This window comes from Lissotriton vulgaris, chromosome 2_1, assembly GCF_964263255.1.
Source record: "Lissotriton vulgaris chromosome 2_1, aLisVul1.2, whole genome shotgun sequence".
Classification (NCBI taxonomy): Eukaryota; Metazoa; Chordata; class Amphibia; order Caudata; family Salamandridae; genus Lissotriton; species Lissotriton vulgaris.
Genome location: NC_141687.1, coordinates 1,316,723,858 through 1,316,746,952, shown reverse-complemented (window position 1 = coordinate 1,316,746,952; position 23,095 = coordinate 1,316,723,858). Strand labels below are relative to the sequence as shown.

The 23,095-nt window shown below is 48.2% G+C and overlaps 1 protein-coding gene across 1 annotated transcript in view; it reads left to right on the top strand.

Moving 5' to 3' along the window:
* The window catches only part of LOC147732555 (uncharacterized), a 237,069-nt gene that overhangs the window by 27,774 nt on the left and 186,200 nt on the right, over positions 1-23,095 (top strand). The window contains exon 3 of the mRNA XM_086954281.1: positions 22,590-22,652. Within this exon, the coding sequence (XP_086810407.1) occupies positions 22,590-22,652 (63 nt within the window). The remainder of the gene's footprint in view (positions 1-22,589; positions 22,653-23,095) is intronic.

The following is a 23,095-nucleotide window of genomic DNA, read 5'->3' as shown; positions in this document are numbered from 1 at the left end:
GGGAAGTGGGAGGCAGACCTGGGTAAAGACATTCCTGAAACGACATGGGCTAAGATAGTAGAAAGAGCGTGGAAGGGCACGCGCAATGCTAGATTCCAAATTGTTCATTTCAACCTAGTGGTTAGGGCTTATTAACACCAGAGCAGATAAATACATATTTTAACGTGGATACTGCTTGTTGTCCCAGGTGCCAATTGAACGCGGCAGACTTCCACCATATGATGTGGAGTTGCCCACAGCTCGGAACGTATTGGGAAGAGGTGATGGATGTATTGTGTGGAGTGACAGACAGGCAGATAGAACCCGACATGGGTTGGGTGCATGCATACTACACTGGTTCCCCCATACGGCTCGAACAAAGGTCACAAATAAATTCCTTGACCTGGGGTTGCTGCTAGCTAAGAGGGAACTAACAAGGCAATGGAAGGCCAGGCGGGGTCTAGCATAGAGCGGTGGAGGGCAGAGTTTACTGCTTGGGCGGCCAGTGAGAGTGTGGTTAGGTTCCAGCAGGTTAGAAGAGCTAACAACGAAAGGCGCTGGATACTGCAAAAGCATGGGAATCTTTGGTAGCGTTGTTGACACTGCCTGAACCGGATACTGAGTCCTTGGAGGTGCGGCAGGAGACTCCCTGAAGACACAACATATAACGAGGTCCCAATAGATATGGGGGTTAAGGATGTAGGGTTAGAGGTGGCCTAGTTAGGGGCGCCGCACTGGAAGAATATGCGAGCTGGGCACCCTTGCAAAGTTGTGACATTTGGTAATCCTGTTTAATCAATCAGTCCTTTGTTAAGCGCACTACAAACCCGCGAGGGTCTCAAGGCGCTAGGGGGGGAGGTGGGGGCTGCTACTGATCGAACAGCCAGGTCTTTAGTATCCTCCTGAAGGTCAGCAGGTCTTGGGTCTGTCATAGGCTCAGTGGGAGGGTGTTCCATGTCTTGGCGGCGAGGTTGGAGAAGGATCTCCCGCCGGTGGTTGTTCTTCGGATGCACGGGACGGTGGCAAGTGATAGGTCAGCGGAGCGGAGCTGGCGGTAGAGGGTGTAGAAGGAGAGACGTCTGTTGAGGTAGGCTGAGCCGGTCTTGTGGAGTGACTTGTGTGCGTGGATGAGGAGCTTGAAGGATATCCTCCTGTTGACGGGGAGCCAGTGCAGGTTTCTCAAGTGGGGGGTGATGTGGCCGTGTCGTGGTACATCAAGGATCGTGCCGAGGTGTTTTGGATGCGTTGTAGTCGGTTGATGAGCTTGGTCGGGGCTCCCGCATAGAGGGGGTTTCCGTAGTCGAGTCTGCTGCTGACGAGGGCCTGGGTGACTGTCTTTCTTGTATCTGTAGGGATCCATCTGTAGATCGTGCGGAGCATGCAGGGGTGTTGAAGCAGGAGGAGGAGATGGCGTTGACTTGCTTGGTCATTGGGAGCGTTGAGTCGAGGATGATTCCCAGGTTGTGTGGGTGGTTGGTGGGGGTCGGGCCTGCCCCCAGTGTCGTTGGCCACCAGGAGTCATCCCAGGCTGACGGGTTGGAGCCGAGGATGAGGACCTCCATCTTGTCCGAGTTCAGCTTCAGACGGCTGATCTTCATCCAGTCGGCGACGGCCTTCATTCCTTCATGGAGGTTGGCTTTGGCGGTGATGGGGTCCTTGGTGAGGGAAAGGATCAGTTGAGTGTCGTCGGCGTAGGAGATTATGTTGAGGTCGTGCTCTCAGGCGACGTGTGCGAGCGGGGCCATGGGAGGATACTTGGCGTTCGCCGCAGATGATCTCGGTGGCTTCGGAACGGAACGGGGGGAAGCGGACGCTCTGGGTTCTACCGGAGAGGAAGGAGGTGGTCCATTCTTGTGCCTTGTCTCGGATCCCTGCGGCGTGGAGGCATGTGCGTAGTGTGCAGTGGCAGACGGTGTCAAAGGCGGCGGAGAGATCTAGGAGGATGAGTGCTGTAGTCTCCCCGTTGTCTAGCAGGGTCCTGATGTCGTAGGTGGTGGCAATGAGGGCGGTCTCGGTGCTGTGGTTGCTGCGGAACCCTGACTGGGAAGGGTCCAGGATTCTGTTCTCTTCGAGGTATCGGGTTAGCTGTCTGTTAACGATTTTCTTGATGACCTTTGCCGGGAAGGGGAGCAGAGAGATGGGTCGGAAGTTCTTGAGATCTCTTAGGTCTGCCTTGGTTTTTTTGAGTAGGACGTTGATCTCTGCGTGTTTCCAGCTCTCTGGGAAGGTCACGGTCTCAAGGGAGAGATTGATGACGTTGCGTAGGTGGGGTGCTATGGAGCTGCTTGCTTTGTTGAAGACGTGGTGCAGGAATAGGTCTGACAGAGAGCCGGAGTGGACTGTGCTCATGGTCTTGATGGTGTCATCGACGCTCCGCTGGTCCAGGCTAGTAAGGGGACCTGGTCGATGGTGTGCGGAGGGTCTGTTGTGTTGCTGTCTGTTGGGGCTGTCTGGGTGTTGAAGCTGTTGTGGATGTCTGCTATCTTGTGGTGGGAAAAGGTGGCAAGGGAGTCGCACAGGGCTTGCGGCGGCTGGATGTTGTTGGTGTTGGAGCTGGGGTTGGAGAGTTCCTTCACGATGTTGAAGAGCGCCTTGCTGTTGTGTGAATTGTTGTTGAGGCTTTCTTTGAAGGAGGTCTTCTTGGCAGCCCTGATGACGCGGTGGTGGTTGTGGACGGCGTTGTGTCTGTGTGGCTAGTTTCTTGCAGGCTTGCTTGGAATCTAGAAGTTCTGGGTGAACCAGCTGGCCTTCTTGCTGGTGTCTCTGTGGGGGGTTTCTTCAGCGGGGTGAGGGTGTTGGCGCAGTCCTCGATCCAGCATCTGAGGCTGTGAGCAGCGTCGTCGGTGTTCGAGGGTTTGGTTCGTGGGCTGAGAGCGAGGTTTGCGTGTAGTTCGTCTTCGGTGATTTTGTTCCAGCGGCGGCGGGGGATCTGTTGGGTGCGGTGGTGTGTGGTGGGTTTCTGGAAGTTGAAGTGGATGCAGTGGTGGTCTGTCCAGAGGAGTTCGGTGGTGTGGCTGACGGAGACGTGCGGGCTTGAAGAGAAGACGAGGTCGAGCGTGTGGCCGGCGGAGTGACAAGTTGTCTCAGTCCGAGGTTGGCGAGGTTATCGATCAGGGTTGTGGAGTTGTTGTCATTGTTGTTCTCAAGGTGAAAGTTCAGGTCTCCGAGGAGGATGTAGTCGGTGGAGGTCAGGGCGTGCGTGCTGAAGTGGGCGATGGAGTCGCTGAACTGGGGGGGGTCCGGTGGGTTGGTAGACGAGGGTGCCTCTGAGGGTGGAGGTGGGGTCTGTGTGGATCTGGAAATGCATGTGTCCGGCGGTGCTGAGTGCTTCGTTGGTGCTAGTCAAGACCCTGATGCTGTTCTTGTGGACGATGGCAATTCCTCCTCCGACTCCATTGGTGCGGTCTCTGCGGGTTCTTGTAGCCGTCTGGGATGGCTATGGCCATGTCGGGTGCGGAGGAGTTATTCAACCAGGTCTCGGTCAGGAAGGCGACATCTGGGGAGGTTGTGTTGAGCAGGCAGGTCCCAGAGCTCGACGGCGTGTTTGCGTGCGGAGCGGGTGTTCCGTAGTATGCATCGGAGGTGGTTGAGGTCTTTCTTGGCGGGTGGTTCATCGGCTCTGTGGCTGGTGTAGCTGCAGTTCCGGCAGATGAACGGACCGTGTGTGCTTTTCGGGGCAGCCTTGAAGCAGTTGTGGGTCCGTCCGGGATTGAGAGCGTGCAGAGTGCTGGCATCGTAGTGGCGGTGGTCGTCATGGCGGGGGCCAGGGGTTCTGGCGCTGGGCACGGTCCAGGCACGGGTGGGCGCAGACGGGCTTGCCGCGCCCCAGCGGCGCGACTGCACAGCGGCCGACATGTGTGGGGAGGTGGGAGTTAGGAGCAGCTGGGAGGCGGGGCAGCGAATAGGCAGTCAGGGGGCGGAGCCGCAGGGGACGCAGCGGCAGGGGCGGTGAGGGGCGATGAAGAAAAAAGAAGGCAATAGGGCACAATAATTGAGGGGGAAACAAGTGACAAAGAGGGCAAAAGGTCACAAGTAAGGGCAGAAAGGTCACAAAAAATGGGGGGAAACAAGTGGCACATAGGCTACAGAAATGCAGGGGCGACTAAGCAACAGAAGGCAAAAACGAGCAGAGAGACACGGGGGCTGCGAGGGGATCAGAAGGAAAAACCGGGCAGAGAGGCACGGGGCAGCGATGGGAGCAGAAGGGAAAACGGGTAGAGAGACACGGGGGCAGCGAGGGAGAGAACAGGCACAGGCGGTGCTGTGCGGAGGGGGAGCGACCTACCTGGAAGGGTCAAGGGTCGCTCTCCTCACCGTGCAGTGGCCGGCCTATATCGGAAGGTGGGAGGGAGGAGCAGCTGGGAGGCGGGAGGTGGCGGCAGCAAATGGGCAGTCAGGGGGGCGGGCCGCAGGGGACGCAACGGCGAGGGTCGACGAAGGAAACAGAAGGCAAAGGGGCACAACAATTGAGGGGGAAACGAGTGGCACAGAGGCAGAAAGGTCCTGGGAATGGGCAGATAAGGTCACAAAAAACGTGGGGAAATGAGTGGCACAGAGGCAGAAAGGTCACAAGAAAGGGCAGAAAAGGTCACAAAAACAAACGGGGGAAACGAGTGGCACAGAGGCTGAAAGGTCCCAAGAAAGGGCGGAAAAGGTCACAAAAAACGGAGTGGAAACATGTGGCACAGAGGCACAAAGGTCCCAAGAAAGGGCAGAAAGGGCAGAAAAAACGGGGGGAAATGAGTGGCATAGAGGCACACAGGTCACAAGAAAGGGCAGAAAGGTCACAATAAAACGGGGGGAAAGGAGTGGCACAAAGGCACAAAGGTCACAAGAAAGGGCAGAAAAGGTCACAAAAAAACAAGGAGAAACGAGTGGCACAGAGGGCAAAAGGTCACAGGAAAGGGCAGAAAGGGCACAAAAAACGGGGGTAACAAGTGGCACAGAAGGCAGAAAGGTCACAGAAATGCAGGGGCAGCTAAGTAACAGAAGGCAAAAACGGGCAGAGAGACACGGGGGCCGCAAGGGGAACAGAAGGAAAAACCAGGCAGAGAGACACGGGGGCAGCGAGGGGAGCAGAAGGGAAACCAGGCAGAGAAACACGGGGGCAGCGAGGGAAAGAACGGGCACAGGCGATGCTGTGCGGAGGGGGAGTGACCGACCTGTAAGGGTCAAGGGTTGAGATTCATTAGGACACACCGGTGAATGGGAATAGGGAGGGAGAGGGAGGGAATTGCTTGCAAATGAGGGGGCACCAATCTGGGTTGGCACAAGGATGTATGATGCTATAACCTGCCTGTTAAATCTGGTGACCATCCAAAGACAGGAAAGACGGAATGGTACATATGGTAGAGACTATGGCCTGTATACCAGCTCAACTAAAAATATATGGTACATCATGAAAGCATCAAGAAATGTGCCCCTAATAATAATGGGTCATGTATATGGGTATTGTGTTTCTGATTGAAAATCAATAAAAATATATTTTTAAAAAAATTAAAGGAAGAAAGCAGAAATGTGCCATATCTACTATGATATGGTACACTTCTGTTCCCTCATTGTGCTGGTGCACGGTGTGCAGCCTAGTTCCAATGCAGGCGTCCTTGTGTCATGTTGCAGTGGTGCCTGCATTAACAGGATTGTTTTTGTGCTGGAAAGGACATCTACCTGCACAATAACAATCTTTAAAATATTTTGCTTTTTCTGTTTGCGATGTGGAGTGCATCACACATAGAAAATGGAAGTCACAACGAGATATTTCTCCTTGTTACCCCTTGGTCTGGGAGGCACACCGTTTTTCACCCATCTCCAGATTTACAAGAGTTTGTTCATCTGGGAATGCGCCAACATCCATGTGTGGATGCATGGGAATGCCCGTACTCTATCCATGAAACACGTCTCTGGTGCAAGGAAACGCAAGGACAGCGGAAGTCTTTGGTATATCATGGCCATAGTATTTGTGTAGGTTCATGTTGTGTGACAGCCTATATGCTTCGGCAGGGCCAGGACTCAAGTGTTTTTGTTTAGAGAGACAATTAGTACTATGTCTGATACAGATTGAGAAGAGGCAGGGAATATATGGGTCCGGACCGCATCATCAGCAGCATGAGGCCAGCATGTATTATGAGCAAACACTGTACTTTCTAGAAACTATAATATATGATAAGTGTTAGTTGAATTATGATGCATAATCTATGGTCAACCCCCCGCCACCCCCCCAATACAGCCACCAGCAGACAGTGTAAGCATGTCAGAGACAAAAATCATCCAAACATGGGAAAAATAGTCATTGCCATAAGTCTTTTTCATGGGAGAGGGTAAGATAGATACTTGTAGTCGTCTGTGGTCTGGGGTGTGATTTTCTGGATATCTTCAGGACCGGAGTACCATTGGGATTTCAGCAATTCAGTCTAATTGCATGAATCAGTGGTGTTCTGGAGAGGTACAGGGGTTCACCGAGTATATCATTGATGCCACCACTGTGGCGGCATCTCGGGATTCCAACGCCTGTAGTCCCTAGGGGTGGATGCTGGGCGTTATTTGTCTAGGACCCACTGCATTTCTTACTCCTTTTCTTACTTTGGTGCTACCGTTGGCTTCTGGCAGTGGTGTTGATTTGCCAAACATTTTAGCACTATCCCAAGCCACCTCGGGGATGAGAAGATCCAGGATTTCTGGTCCACCATTACTTAAAGTCGGGCCAGGAATAACAGAGCATCTTTGTCCCCCATCAACTGGAGTTTTTTGCTGACTCCAGTCAACAAAGCACATTAATGTTGTGCAGCCAGGGAGAAGTTAGGAAATAGTAAAATCATCTTGTCCTCCATTACATTCCTTGCTGCCTGAAGTATAGTGTCCCTGTCTTTATGGTGAAGCAGTTGGGCCACCACTACTTCTGTGGATGGAGTGTCCCAGAGGTGGTGGCACACTGGCACTTTCTGTGCCTTCTCAAAAGCAAAAAAAAGGTGAACAAGCTCTGAGCTGCCATTGTAGTGGGGTTCCATTATTCAAGATAGGACAACATGTCTTGGTGTTCGAGATTCTCCAGAAATCCCACCAGCTGATGCTAGTTCTAGGATATCGGCTCTCCATATCCCCTGCTCTGCCCTCCAGAAATCAAACTCTATCAGTAAGTTTCTCTATTTGCTGTTGTAAGTCTTGGGCTTGTGGTTGGAGGGTCTGAAGCATCGACTCCTTCTGGTGATTTTCCGCTGGTCTTTGCAGAGGAGATTCTAATCCATGGCTAAGTATAGACCTTGGACTTAAAGGTGTCACATATGTGGTGATGGCACTAAGGATAGTGTCACGTTTTTTCAAAGAGGAGTCAGAGTGGGAGGAAACACATTTTTTAGCAAGCGTGGTGAAACACAGATCCATGGGGCACTTCGTGCCCAACTTACCCCTCACCATGGCAAAAGAAAGTTCGGTGAAATTATATAAATTAATTATGCATGCTACCAGGGACGTAGATTACGGTGCCCAGCAGGCGACGTATCCTGGGGTCAATACAGCAGCGACAGGAGACCTAGTCCAGACCACCCCTAGTTGTTTATATTCAGATGCTCAGTGACACAAGCAGCTGGATCGCCTTAATTTATGAGAGATGCAGAGGGATGGGCCATACCAACATGGTATTCTTATTTCAGGGACCCAATCCACTTTTCCAATCAGTGATGGCAGTGACTTGGTGCCTCGGAGTACCAAGATCCTGATCGACGTTGCCAAAAGCAGGGATTAATGATGCACACCCACACTGCTGGTCAGCCAGGAGTGGAAGCGGAGAAGAAAACAGTGCCTGAATCATAATTGTATTGAGATGTTGTTGCCAAAACTTCACAGCGGCAGCCACATTTGTAGTCAACACAATCAAATTGGCCTGTGCTACGCCGATATGGTGTTGCTGTCTTCCCCCGTCCATTGATCAAAAGGAGCTAGCAGTTGAATGAACTGGTTTCCAGTTCTATAGTGCACAGTTAGATTGGCCCAGCTGGTGACCCGAATCAACAGGCTCTGGGCCCTTGAGTGGTTCGATGAGGAAAAAGAGCCCTGCAGACCAAAGGGGGGCCGTCCCACAGTTTACTGAAAGTTGGGTGTCTGACTGCCACTTGTGTATGGGGTCTTCCTTTACCAGTCACGTCCGACATTCCACATGGTCTTGCTGGGCTCCGGGGATTAGGGGGCAGCAGTTAAGCTGGCAGCCAAGCTTCAACAAGGGAGAAAAGTGCCACGCCTTGCCCCAGCTGACTGAGGAGAGCCAACATGGTGAAAATCAGCAGGGCCTCCCCAAAGGGTGGGGTGAAGATGAAGAGGCAACCTCTCCACAGGGTTCTCCCACATATATCCCTACATTCATTGCATCCCCTGATAGGGCCAAGAAGAGGAGTAAGTCCAGTCCATGTGGTAGGAGTCTAGTTCCAGGCTCACTGCAGTGGGCAGCATTTCCTCACCACACGGTATAGAGGGAGCCCAAGGTGTCAAGAGGGTGGAGACTTCACCGTTGCAGGTGCTGACCATTCCCCTTGTATGATGGATCTTGGATGGCCCCAGGGTTACCCAGAGTGATGCCATCCTGAGGATACTGTGCCAGGCAGATGTCTCAGTACCACTCCGCCCAGGAGGCAGGAGTGGTAATCAGTCATCCTGCACCTCTGCCGAACCCACTCAGTGGCGTATCCGGCAAACCCTCTCACGAAAGTCATCCAGTGGGTTATGACGCTTTCTACAATAGTGCTAGAGCAGGTGCTGTGGACAGATTATGCAGGAGTCCTGGATCGGTCCCCTGAACCTTGGATTATGGGTCAGCCATGCTTCCAGGCATGGCAACACCCCCATGAAGTATTACATCTTAAAAATGCTTTATTACAAAGATAAAAAAAATCAAAGCTATCCTTTCTCAACATTTGTGTAAATGTAAAATATATGGGCGCAATTACGATTTTCAGAGGAAGGCATCCGACCAGTGGTCGAAAGCTTTCCGCCCGACATCGTAGGTTTCATTCCAACTGCCGTATTAGGATGACGGCAGTCGGAATGAAACCAGCAAGGAGATTCTGATGCAGTTCTAATGGGCTGAAGGAACCCATCCGAGAGTCAGAAGCCTGCACATTCCCTAATGATGGCAGACCCAGGCTCAGCTCCGCCATCAGGATTATGATGTCACTTTCCAACAGCCATTTCATGTTGGCCTTTCTGACATGAAAAGGCTGTCAGAAAGTGTCTTTGGGGGCCACTAGTAGGGGCCCCTTCCCCCCATGGCCCTCCGCAATGAATATCCTGTCATGAAGTTCATGGCACAGACAAATCCGAAGATGTCTTGTATATAAGTGAAAGCTTCATGTGTCACTCGGTTGATGTTTGGTTGGGTCTGTGACACTACCTTTAGTTCTTGGAGGTCTCGTTTTGACAATTGTGGTCTGCCATAGGTAAGTGCGACCCCTTCAGTAACCACCAAGGCACTAACACTGAAGTCACCTAGTAGGTAGTGCCTTCCAAAGGAGCCCAAAAAGTAAGGAAGGCAAGAAGCCTTCTGCATTCTGGGGAAGATGACTCTGGATTGACTGGACTGAAGGCAGTAAGAAGGTCAGCATAGTCCAGTATAATAAAGAAATTGGCTTTTAGAAAGATCTGGTAGACAGCAGCAGAACTAGCGCAGGAGGCAGGCTAAGGAAAATGAGGAAGAAGGCGTGAAAGATAAACTGTCACAAAGTCAGAAGGGAAACATTATAGAGCCAGGAGCAAGGCACACCGCAAATCTGCTACTCGAAGTGTTGTGCCACAAGGAACATATGGATTTCCTTCTCTTTACAGCAAAAAGCAGGAAATAAACTCAAAAGACCCTTTGCTACCATAGTAAGTTGGGGAAGTCTCCTAAGGGATCAGTTGTAGGTAAGTTCAGGGAGCGCTGCGGTCCGCCGATGCTTCTAAAGCCTTCGAAGAACTCAGGGAGATACTGTCTAAGATTGCATTGGTGAAACGGTATGATTTATGATTTGGATAATCTTGCAGGACCCATAGAATTACTGTTTACATTTGTTCTGGGAAAGGTGAGGAGGCACACATGTTTAGAGATCAACCAAACCTTATCCTCGATGTTATTTGCAGGATGACGATTAGGATGGGCATTGGCTTCACCCTTTTCTTCGATTCTTGTCGATCAACCAAATTTTACTTTAATGCTTTGTAAGTGTAATAAAACTGGCGGGCGCCTGTACCATGACTGATCCTCGTAACCCAGAAGTAAACGTTCTAATATAAAGACCATAAATATAGAAAAATGGTGAAGACTGAGTGGCACTACGAACAGAGTTGTTAGTAGTAATACTCAGCAAGGGCTAGGAACTAAAAACAGGTTCTTTTATTGGAATTACAAAAGCATCAAAGGCATTGTTCCAACCCCTGGTTCAGTTTCTTATTCTGAGCATTGGTCAGGAAATGAAAATCAGAAGACAAGGCCAAATCAATTAGAATCTCCTAAAAATGGGAGATATACCCGAGTCCACAATCCGAACTAATTATCTGGGGCGAACCATTTAAACGAAAATTGTCTTGCAAAATGTTTTCACGTGGTCTTGGCAGACGGCAGTTTTTAAGGGCTGTGAAATGATCCATCGTGGAAAAGGAATCAGTTGTGACTATGTTGGCCCAGTTTATTTTGATGGAGGTAGAGGTGCAATGAAATCAGTAGAGATAGTATGCCATAGTTCTGGCAGTATTGGTAAACGGTGCAAGAACCCTGGGGGTGAAAAGTGAGAAGCCTTTCCCTGGGGGCAGGGAGGTCAAGAGCTGACATAAAGTTCTGTGTCATTTTGAACAGATGGCTACCAAAAGGAACAAAATATGTGTTTCATAGTAAATTTAAACGTCATGTGACCAGCAACACGAAAATGATGGTACAGTTTAAAAACTTCAACACTTAGTGGCATATTACCAAGCAATAGCGATAATTATCGCTATTGCTTGGTTAGAGACAAAAATTTACCGCTGAGCTGCGGCAATTTTTACCGCAAATAAACCTTGGTATTACCAAGGTTTATCGCAAATGCGATAAAAATCGCCGCAATGCATGAATATCGCTGAAAAGTCAGCGATATTCATGCATTTCCGAGCTAATGCTCTTAGCCATGTTAGCCACCTCCCATTGGATAACATGGCTAAGAACTGCTCAGGGCAGGTGTTAGCTTTTGGAGATATTCGCGCTTAGCGCGAATATCTCCGAAAGTTGGTAATAGGAGATAGCGATGTTAGCGACTGTTTTCAGTCGCTAACATCTTGGCACGCCCACCTTGCATGTCATTAGTGATAAATATCACTGACATGCAAAGTGGGGCCCAAGATGGTCGCTATCTCCTGTTAGCGACAGCTAGGTAATAGGGAGATAATTTTATCTCCGCTTTCTTGGCTTTTAAAGCCAAAAAAGCGGAGATAAACCCCCTTGATAATATGCCCCTTAATTCCTTGGAGGGAATAAAGAAGGATTTTCCTGCAAACAAAAGTTTACCTTCTTTGCGCACTTGTTGATGTAAGGTTTCCCATTCCTTTTTGGTAACCTTAGAAAAGTTCGCTTGGACTTTCTTATCAAAGGATTGTATTGCCCGAATGATTCTTTCTGGAGAAAGGATACTTTAACCAATGATTGGTGGGGATTCATGGTAATAAAGTGAAAGGGCATGTGCTAAGATATCCTTGGATTTACAAAAGGGGGTGGTGATGAACAGAGTGTCTGAATTGAGCAGACCACTCTTACCCAGTCCAAAGATCAGGGCTTGATCCATCACCGTTATTTATCTCACTGCCCCATCCCAGCTCAGAACCTGGCTATATGCAAATCAGTCTGTCCCTGGCCCAGTGCATCATGGGAACAGGGCAGACTAAACTACCAAGCCAATTCTTTACCAGAAAGGAGACAAGCTACCGGGGACCGGTTTCTGGCATTTCAGCCGTCTTCGGCCCGGCTTGCTTGAATCCTGATGGAGCAGTGAGAAAGGGACTCATGTCTGAGTATACCCTGCCACACCTATAGTGGCCAAAATCGATTTACAAAAGGGGGTGGTGATGAACAGAGTGTCTGAATTGAGCAGACCACTCTTACCCAGTCCAAAGATCAGGGCTTGATCCATCACCGTTATTTATCTCACTGCCCCATCCCAGCTCAGAACCTGGCTATATGCAAATCAGTCTGTCCCTGGCCCAGTGCATCATGGGAACAGGGCAGACTAAACTACCAAGCCAATTCTTTACCAGAAAGGAGACAAGCTACCGGGGACCGGTTTCTGGCATTTCAGCCGTCTTCGGCCCGGCTTGCTTGAATCCTGATGGAGCAGTGAGAAAGGGACTCATGTCTGAGTATACCCTGCCACACCTATAGTGGCCAAAATCGATTTACAAAAGGGGGTGGTGATGAACAGAGTGTCTGAATTGAGCAGACCACTCTTACCCAGTCCAAAGATCAGGGCTTGATCCATCACCGTTATTTATCTCACTGCCCCATCCCAGCTCAGAACCTGGCTATATGCAAATCAGTCTGTCCCTGGCCCAGTGCATCATGGGAACAGGGCAGACTAAACTACCAAGCCAATTCTTTACCAGAAAGGAGACAAGCTACCGGGGACCGGTTTCTGGCATTTCAGCCGTCTTCGGCCCGGCTTGCTTGAATCCTGATGGAGCAGTGAGAAAGGGACTCATGTCTGAGTATACCCTGCCACACCTATAGTGGCCAAAATCGATTTACAAAAGGGGGTGGTGATGAACAGAGTGTCTGAATTGAGCAGACCACTCTTACCCAGTCCAAAGATCAGGGCTTGATCCATCACCGTTATTTATCTCACTGCCCCATCCCAGCTCAGAACCTGGCTATATGCAAATCAGTCTGTCCCTGGCCCAGTGCATCATGGGAACAGGGCAGACTAAACTACCAAGCCAATTCTTTACCAGAAAGGAGACAAGCTACCAGGGACCGGTTTCTGGCATTTCAGCCGTCTTCGGCCCGGCTTGCTTGAATCCTGATGGAGCAGTGAGAAAGGGACTCATGTCTGAGTATACCCTGCCACACCTATAGTGGCCAAAATCGATTTACAAAAGGGGGTGGTGATGAACAGAGTGTCTGAATTGAGCAGACCACTCTTACCCAGTCCAAAGATCAGGGCTTGATCCATCACCGTTATTTATCTCACTGCCCCATCCCAGCTCAGAACCTGGCTATATGCAAATCAGTCTGTCCCTGGCCCAGTGCATCATGGGAACAGGGCAGACTAAACTACCAAGCCAATTCTTTACCAGAAAGGAGACAAGCTACCGGGGACCGGTTTCTGGCATTTCAGCCGTCTTCAGCCCGGCTTGCTTGAATCCTGATGGAGCAGTGAGAAAGGGACTCATGTCTGAGTATACCCTGCCACACCTATAGTGGCCAAAATCGATTTACAAAAGGGGCTGTAATGCCAGAAACCGGTCCCCGGGAGCTTGTTTCCTTCCCAGTGTAAGAATTGGCTTTTGTAGTTTGGTTTGCCCTGTTCCCATCATGCACTGGGACAGGAACAGACTAATTTGCATACAGCCAGGTTCTGAAACTGGGATGGTGCAGTGAGCTAAAAAACGGTGTTGGATCTAGCCCTGATCTCTTGACTGGGTGAGAGCTTTCTGCTTAATTCAGAGACTCTGTCCCTCACCACCCCTTGTTGTAAATATTTTTGTCCACCCTAAGCGTGGAAGGGTATTCTCAGATGTGAGACCCTTGCTCATTGCACCATCAGGATTCAAGCAAACCCGGCCGAAGACGGCTGTAATGCCAGAAACCGGTCTCCGGGAGCTTGTTTCCTTCCCAGTGTAAGAATTGGCTTTTGTAGTTTGGTTTGCCCTGTTCCCATCATGCACTGGGACAGGAACAGACTAATTTGCATACAGCCAGGTTCTGAAACTGGGATGGTGCAGTGAGCTAAAAAACGGTGTTGGATCTAGCCCTGATCTCTTGACTGGGTGAGAGCTTTCTGCTTAATTCAGAGACTCTGTCCCTCACCACCCCTTGTTGTAAATATTTTTGTCCACCCTAAGCGTGGAAGGGTATTCTCAGATGTGAGACCCTTGCTCATTGCACCATCAGGATTCAAACAAACCGGGCCGAAGACGGCTGTAATGCCAGAAACCGGTCCCCGGGAGCTTGTTTCCTTCCCAGTGTAAGAATTGGCTTTTGTAGTTTGGTTTGCCCTGTTCCCATCATGCACTGGGACAGGAACAGACTAATTTGCATACAGCCAGGTTCTGAAACTGGGATGGTGCAGTGAGCTATAAAACGGTGTTGGATCTAGCCCTGATCTCTTGACTGGGTGAGAGCTTTCTGCTTAATTCAGAGACTCTGTCCCTCACCACCCCTTGTTGTAAATATTTTTGTCCACCCTAAGCGTGGAAGGGTATTCTCAGATGTGAGACCCTTGCTCATTGCACCATCAGGATTCAAGCAAACCGGGCCGAAGACGGCTGTAATGCCAGAAACCGGTCCCCGGGAGCTTGTTTCCTTCCCAGTGTAAGAATTGGCTTTTGTAGTTTGGTTTGCCCTGTTCCCATCATGCACTGGGACAGGAACAGACTAATTTGCATACAGCCAGGTTCTGAAACTGGGATGGTGCAGTGAGCTAAAAAACGGTGTTGGATCTAGCCCTGATCTCTTGACTGGGTGAGAGCTTTCTGCTTAATTCAGAGACTCTGTCCCTCACCACCCCTTGTTGTAAATATTTTTGTCCACCCTAAGCGTGGAAGGGTATTCTCAGATGTGAGACCCTTGCTCATTGCACCATCAGGATTCAAGCAAACCGGGCCGAAGACGGCTGTAATGCCAGAAACCGGTCCCCGGGAGCTTGTTTCCTTCCCAGTGTAAGAATTGGCTTTTGTAGTTTGGTTTGCCCTGTTCCCATCATGCACTGGGACAGGAACAGACTAATTTGCATACAGCCAGGTTCTGAAACTGGGATGGTGCAGTGAGCTAAAAAACGGTGTTGGATCTAGCCCTGATCTCTTGACTGGGTGAGAGCTTTCTGCTTAATTCAGAGACTCTGTCCCTCACCACCCCTTGTTGTAAATAAGATGTTCTTGGAGTCAGGAATATGGGTACCAAAGAAGTCCTACTGGTTAAGAAAATAAGCCCAGCTGGCTTGTCCAGTATTCCAACATTGAAAAGTCCTGGAGCACTGTAGATTATGATGGTCCATGCGGATTTTGAAAGGCTCTCAAGTCCCCACCAAAAAATGTCTCCACTCAAAACAAGCCATCTTTATAGATACAGTTCACTTTCCAAGACAGAATAATATCTTTTGAAATATGACAGGATATGAGACAGGTAAAAAATTTGATTTTCTAGCCTGGTTCCTCTTAACCTTTTGACTTTTGTGGACACCACTGAAACACTAGTGGAAGCCGGAAACTGTACCTAAACAATTTCTGTGATGTGAACCTCAAAATAAATACTCAAAATCACGTAAACAAATATACATAAAAAATACCCAAATTTTTAAATATTTTATTTAATTTCATAAACAATTATCAAATTATAATTTTTATTGGGAGATGGGAGATTGAAGCTTTTCAGAATTTGGATTTATTTCTAAAAGACAAACCTAACCTGTGCGCCACCATATTGCTTTGTCTTTTTTGCCTTGAATGGATCCTGCCTTTGTGTCAGAGTATGATAGTGCTTCAATTGAGGAAATCAATTTGTCATACTACTGTTTGACATACATCAGGTTTTCCCACGAATCAAGGTAAGGATATCAACTTAATTTTTTGTCTCCAGTTTCAAATTCCTTCACATTTACAAAGAATACTAACAAGCTTTGTTTACTTTTTCAATCCAAAGCTGGCTTAAACTCTGGTGCTGCCCGGTACAGCAGTCTTTGTTGACACCCTCCACAGTTACTGTCTTTTCCATGGATTTCCTCACTACGACCCACCTGGGCTGCCACTCATCTCTTCATAGCCACTATCTCATATTTATTGATTTTCTTTATAGTGCTCCTCCTCCCAATATAGGGTGTCAGAGCACTTTACACACACACACTCATTAATCAAAGGCAATGACTCGTACAAGTGTGTAAATCAGTGTATAGGAAAAGGTGGCTACAGGGTGGGTGAGTTGCATGTCATCCATATTGGGAGGCATTGAATTTTAACACCTTGGCTGCTGGCAGTTTTCCCGTCCTGTGCTGGAAATTGCCATTTTGCTGGTGTCATGAAGAGGTCAGCTCGTCATCAGCACAGCTCAACCGTGCATCATGACGAGCTGAGCTCGTCATCAGCATCGAAAGGGTTAAGAGTGCTTGGCCCGGAGTATTACAGAGTCAGAATTTAAAATGTAATGCAGGGGCTGGGGTTATCTGCTCGAATAACAAATTATTACTACACAAAGGCCCCGTTTTTAGCAACTTCAGAAAAAAAAGATTGAGGGGAAAAACAATGTGTTTCTAAGCAAATGCATTGAAACTTGCATTCAGCTATTTGATGTTGGTTACTGTGATATATTAGAGGGATTGTAATGTATGCAGGTAATAAAAGGGCCTCTATAAAGAATTAATTAGCACACTGTGCTATCTGCATGAAATACATATCTGTGATCTGCATGTTAAATGTTGTCCTTTGCCTCAGGATTACCCTCCTTCTTGGTGATGAGTCAACGCTTCAATTAGACAAAAATCAAACCTCTCCAGCAAGAATATCAATTCTCACAGTTAATTTAATGTAGGAAGCTGGATTTCTATGCACTATACCAATTTGGAAATGGTACACCATGCAAAAAGTCCAGATGACCCGTATTGATTTACAGGGGCTTACTTTAATAATCCCAATTGTTCTGTTTGTTGTAGTATGGTTGAGCAGCTTAGGCTTACCAGAGGGGCGTGAAGGAATGTGCCCCTTTTTGTATGGTTACCCCCCACTTTTTTCCTGCCATCTGATACAACTTGACTTGATGTGCCCTGGGTCCCTGCCAACCAAGTTCCCAGGGCCTGTGTTCTTTCTTAAAGCTGCACCTTTGTACCTGCAATTGGCACATCTTTGATCACAGGCAAGCCCCTTGTCAACGGTACCATGGGTACCAAGGGCACTGTGACCAGGGAGGGCCTCTAAGGGCTGCAGCACCCTTTGTGCCAAACTTTAGAGGCCTTGTACTTTAATATACCCACACACTGCCATTGCAGGCTGCGTATTTTGGTGCAGAGAAAGCGGAAGAGTCAACATGGCACAGATCGCTGTGTGCCATGTGTGCAACCCACTCTCTGGGGCCTAAGTAAGTCACCCCTCTAGCATGGTGCACTATCCACCAGCTGAGGGTTTAGTGGCGTGAGCTCTTTACCCCTACATTGTCTAAGTCCATTCTTAGAGATTGTAAGTGTAGTAAACCATAAAAAGTATCTGGTCTGAGAGTTGGTCAATATGAACACCACAGCTCCATAATGGCTTTACTAAAAACTGACAAGTTTGGTAGCAAACAACTCAGCACATTAAACTCACACTGATGCCAGTGTGGGATTTAATGTAAAATGCATACAGAGGGCATCTTAAAGATGCCCCTTTTAAAACGACCAGCGTTAGTGTGGTTCCTGAATGGCTGCCCATCATTTGCCACCACCAAAGAGGTTTCTGGACCCCTGGGTAGAAGGTCTCCGCTCTCTGGGTCCAGAAACAAAGCCCATCCTGGGCAGAGGTGTCATGTCTCCTCCTCCAGGATGGGTTGGGCCCATGAAGGGGAAGCTTCTAAGGTCTGCCGCCTTTGCAAGCTGTCCCTGCCTTTTGCCGCCCACAGCAACTGGCTCCCGACGGTTCTGCCCCCACTTTGGGCAGGAGAATAAATAGAAAAACAAAGCTAGGATGAGCAGTATGCCCACCTTTGCCAACCCAACCTTCAGCTGGGGGAGGCAAGGTGAAGCACACATCTCAGTCCCCTCCATCTTGAAGACGAGGGGACCAGGCCAATAAGGAAGAGGCTCATGCTCCCCTTCCACTGGATGGTGGCATAATAGATGGTACACCCTCCCCATGGAAGGGACCTATGGATCCCAACCGCACACCCCTTTAACGCCCCTAAATTTAGTATTTAGGGGTGACCCTGAATCTTGCCTTCTCAGATTCAAGGATGAAAGAAGAAGGACTGAAAAGTTGTGCTGTCCTACCGGCCTGTCCCGACTCCGACCTGACTACAGTGAAAGCCCGCCATGTCTAGCAGCCAGTAGCCCCCCAGAGCCTGGAGGACCTACCCTGCAACTATCTTTAAGAATCTGTCTCACATGAGCACCGGATTTGCTCAAAGAAGAGTCAACCACAGAATCCGGATCCAGGCGGCTTCATGATTTTGCACAACTCGGGACCCTACGCCCCCGGACCAAGTGCTCTAACACAACGACGAGGTCTCCTTAGCGATCCTCACTTGGGATCTGGTGATCCCTGACCTTCCTCAAGCTTCAAGCAAACACCATCAGCCTCAACCTGAAAGGTCCCCCCAGCTGCGAACTGAACTGGTAAGAAGAACCAGATGCCAAAAGACACCCCTGCAACAATTCCCCAGGGCATTGGGTGGCCCAAACAACGATGTCTAGGTATCCCCCAAGATCCCAACTTACCTCTCTAGCCGGTGTTCACCTTCAGGAAGCCTCCTTGCATGAGCCTGCAGCATCTTTGCCGAACCAGTGATCTCCTTTGGAGTTCCGCAGGGCCCCCGATGGCTGCTTGGCACTCTGCACCTGGCCACCCCTGTGCCGCTGGTGGTGCAGTTCCTGGGCTGAGTGTGGGCCCTGCAGTGCTGATACCTACCTCAGGACCTCTGCTCCCACAGGGAAGTGGCCTGCTCGTAAGCGGTCCCTGACCGAATGCCCCCTTAGCCCCATTAGCTAACATTGGGGCCCTGCACTCTGTACCCGGCCACCCTAGTGCTGCTGGTGGTGCAATTTAAAGGCCTACCCGAACCTTGGGGAACCTCGGTTCTAACTCCCAAAAACAACTCTTGCAGGTCGTTTACTTACCTGCAAACCGATAACCTTCTTTACTCCATAGGAACGAATGTTGTGATGTTTTGTTCCTAGAAATGTTGAGTTGAACTTTTGTATGAAAAGAAAGTAACTGTGCTTTAAGTTAAGAGTAGTTGTATATACTTGCAAACTACATCAGACAGTGTGTGATATCACGGCATATCACCTCAAGACATAAAAGTAACTGAAAAGTAATCCAAAAAGTAATCAAAAGTAATCTCACTGCATTTGAAACTGTTTCAAAAGTAATACTAATCTGTAAACGATTCCAATCCGATCCACAATTGCAGTTCAGTGTACAGCTTTGCATTTGAAAGTGTTCTTATTTACCAGTGCCAAGTCCCACTTGGCCCTACAAAATAAAATACAAGTATACATTTTTATACTTACATAATTGGTCTGGATTCAGTCTCTGAGTGTGTGCCATCAGCCTTGAGTGAGTGAATACAATAAATGCTTAACACACCCTCTGGATTAGCCTACCTGCTCGCCCACACTACCACAAAAGGAGCTATTAGTACTTTTCTAATTTAACCTCTGCGATACCTCTGGTGACTGCCTGGACTGTGTACACAGTAAACCTTACTTTGGTCTAGTTTATACAGAGCCATATTCCTACATTGGTGGATCAGCGGTGGGATGTAAAGTCTTGCATGTATTGGACTAACTTAGCCTCTGATCACGACAAGAATCCAAAAATAAAACATCTAATTTATTGAACTGACTATTTTCCAAATTTCGAAAAGTCTTGTTAGGGCCTTGTGGTAAGTCCCTGCAGTAAATTTGTTTAGAAACTTAAAAGTCACTGAGGTTAGGGGGGGGGGGGTACTTGGAATTGTTGTAGGTCTTCTAAAAAGAATCCCCAGTTTAGAAAACAATGAGTACCCCAGGAAAGATGGCTGAGGAGTTCGTCCTCGCCCCTTATTCCAGAGTTAGGGCTTTTCTGTAAACCTAACAAATAGGAACTGGGTCCAACCCTACCAGAATACAGCTCCAGGAGTTCCTGGCAGGATATGCAAGGGACCACCCCACTGAGGACCTTCAGGAGAATGGGGAAAGTAGTGAGGATGGTGAGGTCTTAAACCACCTACCTCAACTACTTAGGGAGGATGGTACCTTGGTGTCCTATCCTCCAAATTCAAGGAGTACAGGGTCTAGAGACTACAGAGGTAAAGCTAACTCTGTACCAGACACTGACAACAACTTCACTGAGGAGGACAACCTTTTAGCAAGGTTGATCAAGAGACCAGGCCTGGAGACTAGGCTCCTAGCTATAAGGAGCAGAGATGGGCCTAGGAACCATCAATGGTGGCAGCAATTTAAAAGAAATCAAGAAAAAGAAAGATCATATGAACCTAAAATCCCCAAAGGGATATTCCCTACATTTGAGGATGGTGATGATATCACCAAGTGGTTCACAGCATTTGAGAGGGATTGTTAGGCCAGACATGTGAGGAAGGCTCACTGGGGGGCACTACTTTCGGAACTGTTCTCTGGTAAGTCCAGAGACAGACTCTTCTTGACCCTTCCTGCGGCAGAAGCAGGGTCTTAAGAACTCATGAATGGCACCCTGATTGAGGGATTTGGACTCACTACTGAGGAGTACAGAATTAAATTCAGAAATCTCAGAGTGAGTCTTGGGTGGAATTTCATACTACACAGTAAAACACTAGGTGGCTGGTTGACTGGAAGTAAAGTGTGGGATTATGAAGGACTTTATACTTTGTTTAAGAAGGAACACATTTTAAGTAACTGCATCAATGAGAAGTTGCATCTGCGTCTGATAGACCTAGGTTCAATTTCTACCCAAGAATTGGGAAAGAAGGCAGACCACTCGGTCAAAACAAGGGTGACGAAGACAACCACTGGGGGTGACCAAAAGAAAGGGGTTGCATAGCTCCCGCAGGGGAAAGAGGATGAGAAACTTAAAAGATAAAACACAAGAGTCTTCGAAAGACCCTCAAAATCCTGATCAGGGGGGTGGGCCCAAGAATTTTTCCCAGCCCACTGGTGAGTACAAGGGGACATTTTTGATCCTGGTAAGTAAGGCCTAGCGTTTCCACTGTAACAAGTAGGGATTCCAAACTGTAGATCATGCCTGTCCCACAAAACTAGCCCTTAGTTCTCCTCCAGTTTCTACTGGTGTGGCAAATCTCCAGATGGGATCTAAAGTGTGCCAAGAGCAAATCAGGGTTCACACCAAGGCTGTTTTAGTTTCTGAAGGGGAGGGAAGGTTAGCCACTTTGGCAGTCTGGCACCCTAATTAAAAGAACTACCAGCAGTACCACTTAGTAAATTGGACTAAGATAGAAGCCCTGAGGGATACATGGTGCCAGTGTCACCATGGTGAGAGATACACTGGTTTCCCCAGAGCAATACATGACTGGAAAGACTTATCCATTTACCAATGCTGACAGTGTCACCATTAACCATGCCATGGCTATGGTGACATTAGACTGGGGGTGGGAGGGGGGTTGCTGGCCTGAAGGAGACTTGGCTTGGGGTGTTGTTGTGTTTACAATCTGAAAAGAGGGCATCTGTTCATACCATTACAAGGCACTACAATATCTTATCTCAAGGAGGGTCAATTTGCAAATTCACTCCAGCAGAACTTCTAGTGTAACGTCCGCTCTTCAGATCCACCTCCTTGAGAGGCATTGCCTTTGCTTTAATTCACAAGTTCCGAAATAGTGCTTAGAGATATCCATTAGAAGAACAAGTTACTTACCTTTGTGGAATGCTTTTTCTGGTAGTTATCTAACAGCAAATTCCTCACCACATTCCCTCCTCTCCATTCTCTAGAGTGGACATTAAACAAAATATTAAGGTTTCAAGCTAGTGCATGCCAGTGTCACTACCTGTAATTTGTCAGTAATGTTTGTCATTGGAGGGTGCAGATATTGTCACTGTATATACTGATGTCAGTGCTGAGGGGTTGCACCTTTATATGGCTCTGTGTCGTCATGTCCGGAGCCAGGAAGAAGTCACAGCATCCAGCAATAGCACAGAAGCAGTTACAGAAAGTGATGCAGAAAGCAATCTAGTGTCTGGGGACATTCACATGGTGAGAAAACACAATGTGAAACATTTGTGGTTAGATAGACTATCTGCTGAACATAAGTAATTTGTTCATGAAGCTAAATGCTATTCTTTCCTGGAAGTGTCATTCATTTTGAGCTATCAATTTGACATCAATAGCATCCCACATCCTAGTACCCAATATCTATAAAGATGAGTTTCCCTGATCCACAACAGTTCAATGATTCCACAGTCCCATTAGGGCACATACTTACCACAGGTTGCAGTCTGGTGCAGTGGGTCAAACTATAAACTGTGAGAGGATACATAGCATGGAATTTGAGTTCTACTATCGTCTCCTCTGTCCTTTTTGCACATCCTAGAGAGGTTTGCATAAAATAGCAAAGCACAAATAGCTTGTTTTAGGTGCTCTCTAAAGTGTTCTTTTGTGTTTCTAAAGGTCATAGGTTTGTAGTAATGGAAACTATTACTTCCCAGTTTCTACATGCTTCCTCGGTTGCTTCTTTTTTAGTTTGAGTACTGTCAACCAAGTTCTAACTACGTATCTTTTTTTCTTTCTTTTGTTATTTTTAGGTTACACCTTTGCTGGTCAGTGACAGGGTAGCTGCCCTGCTGTTTACAAGTGTATATCTTTCGGTAAGTTCCTCTGAGGAGGTTAGATTTCGACTGAGGTTTGATTTGGATAATGATTACTGCTGGTTATGGTGTAAAGCGGAAAGAAAATGTACGACATCACTCTCTCTACTGGCCTTGCAAGCTGTACTGCAAATTAATCATTTATGGTTACTTTTAGCCTTCAGCGAACCACTCGAGAGACCGGCATAGATTTTTGACCTCTGCCAATGTACCCGCCTAATACTTGGACTGCACAAACACAGCCTGAGTGTCATGGGTCCTAATGCAAACAAGCAAACCTGGCCCCCGGATTGATATTAAAATACTGATAGGAAGTGGGCATATAATTCACCTGGATTTTGGTGTCACTGCCCCTGCCGCACTAGTGATAGCTATACACCTACTTATGGGTTTCCAAGTTCCTAATTTTTCTTGTCTTTCCTTCTCGCCTCCCTATTTTCATC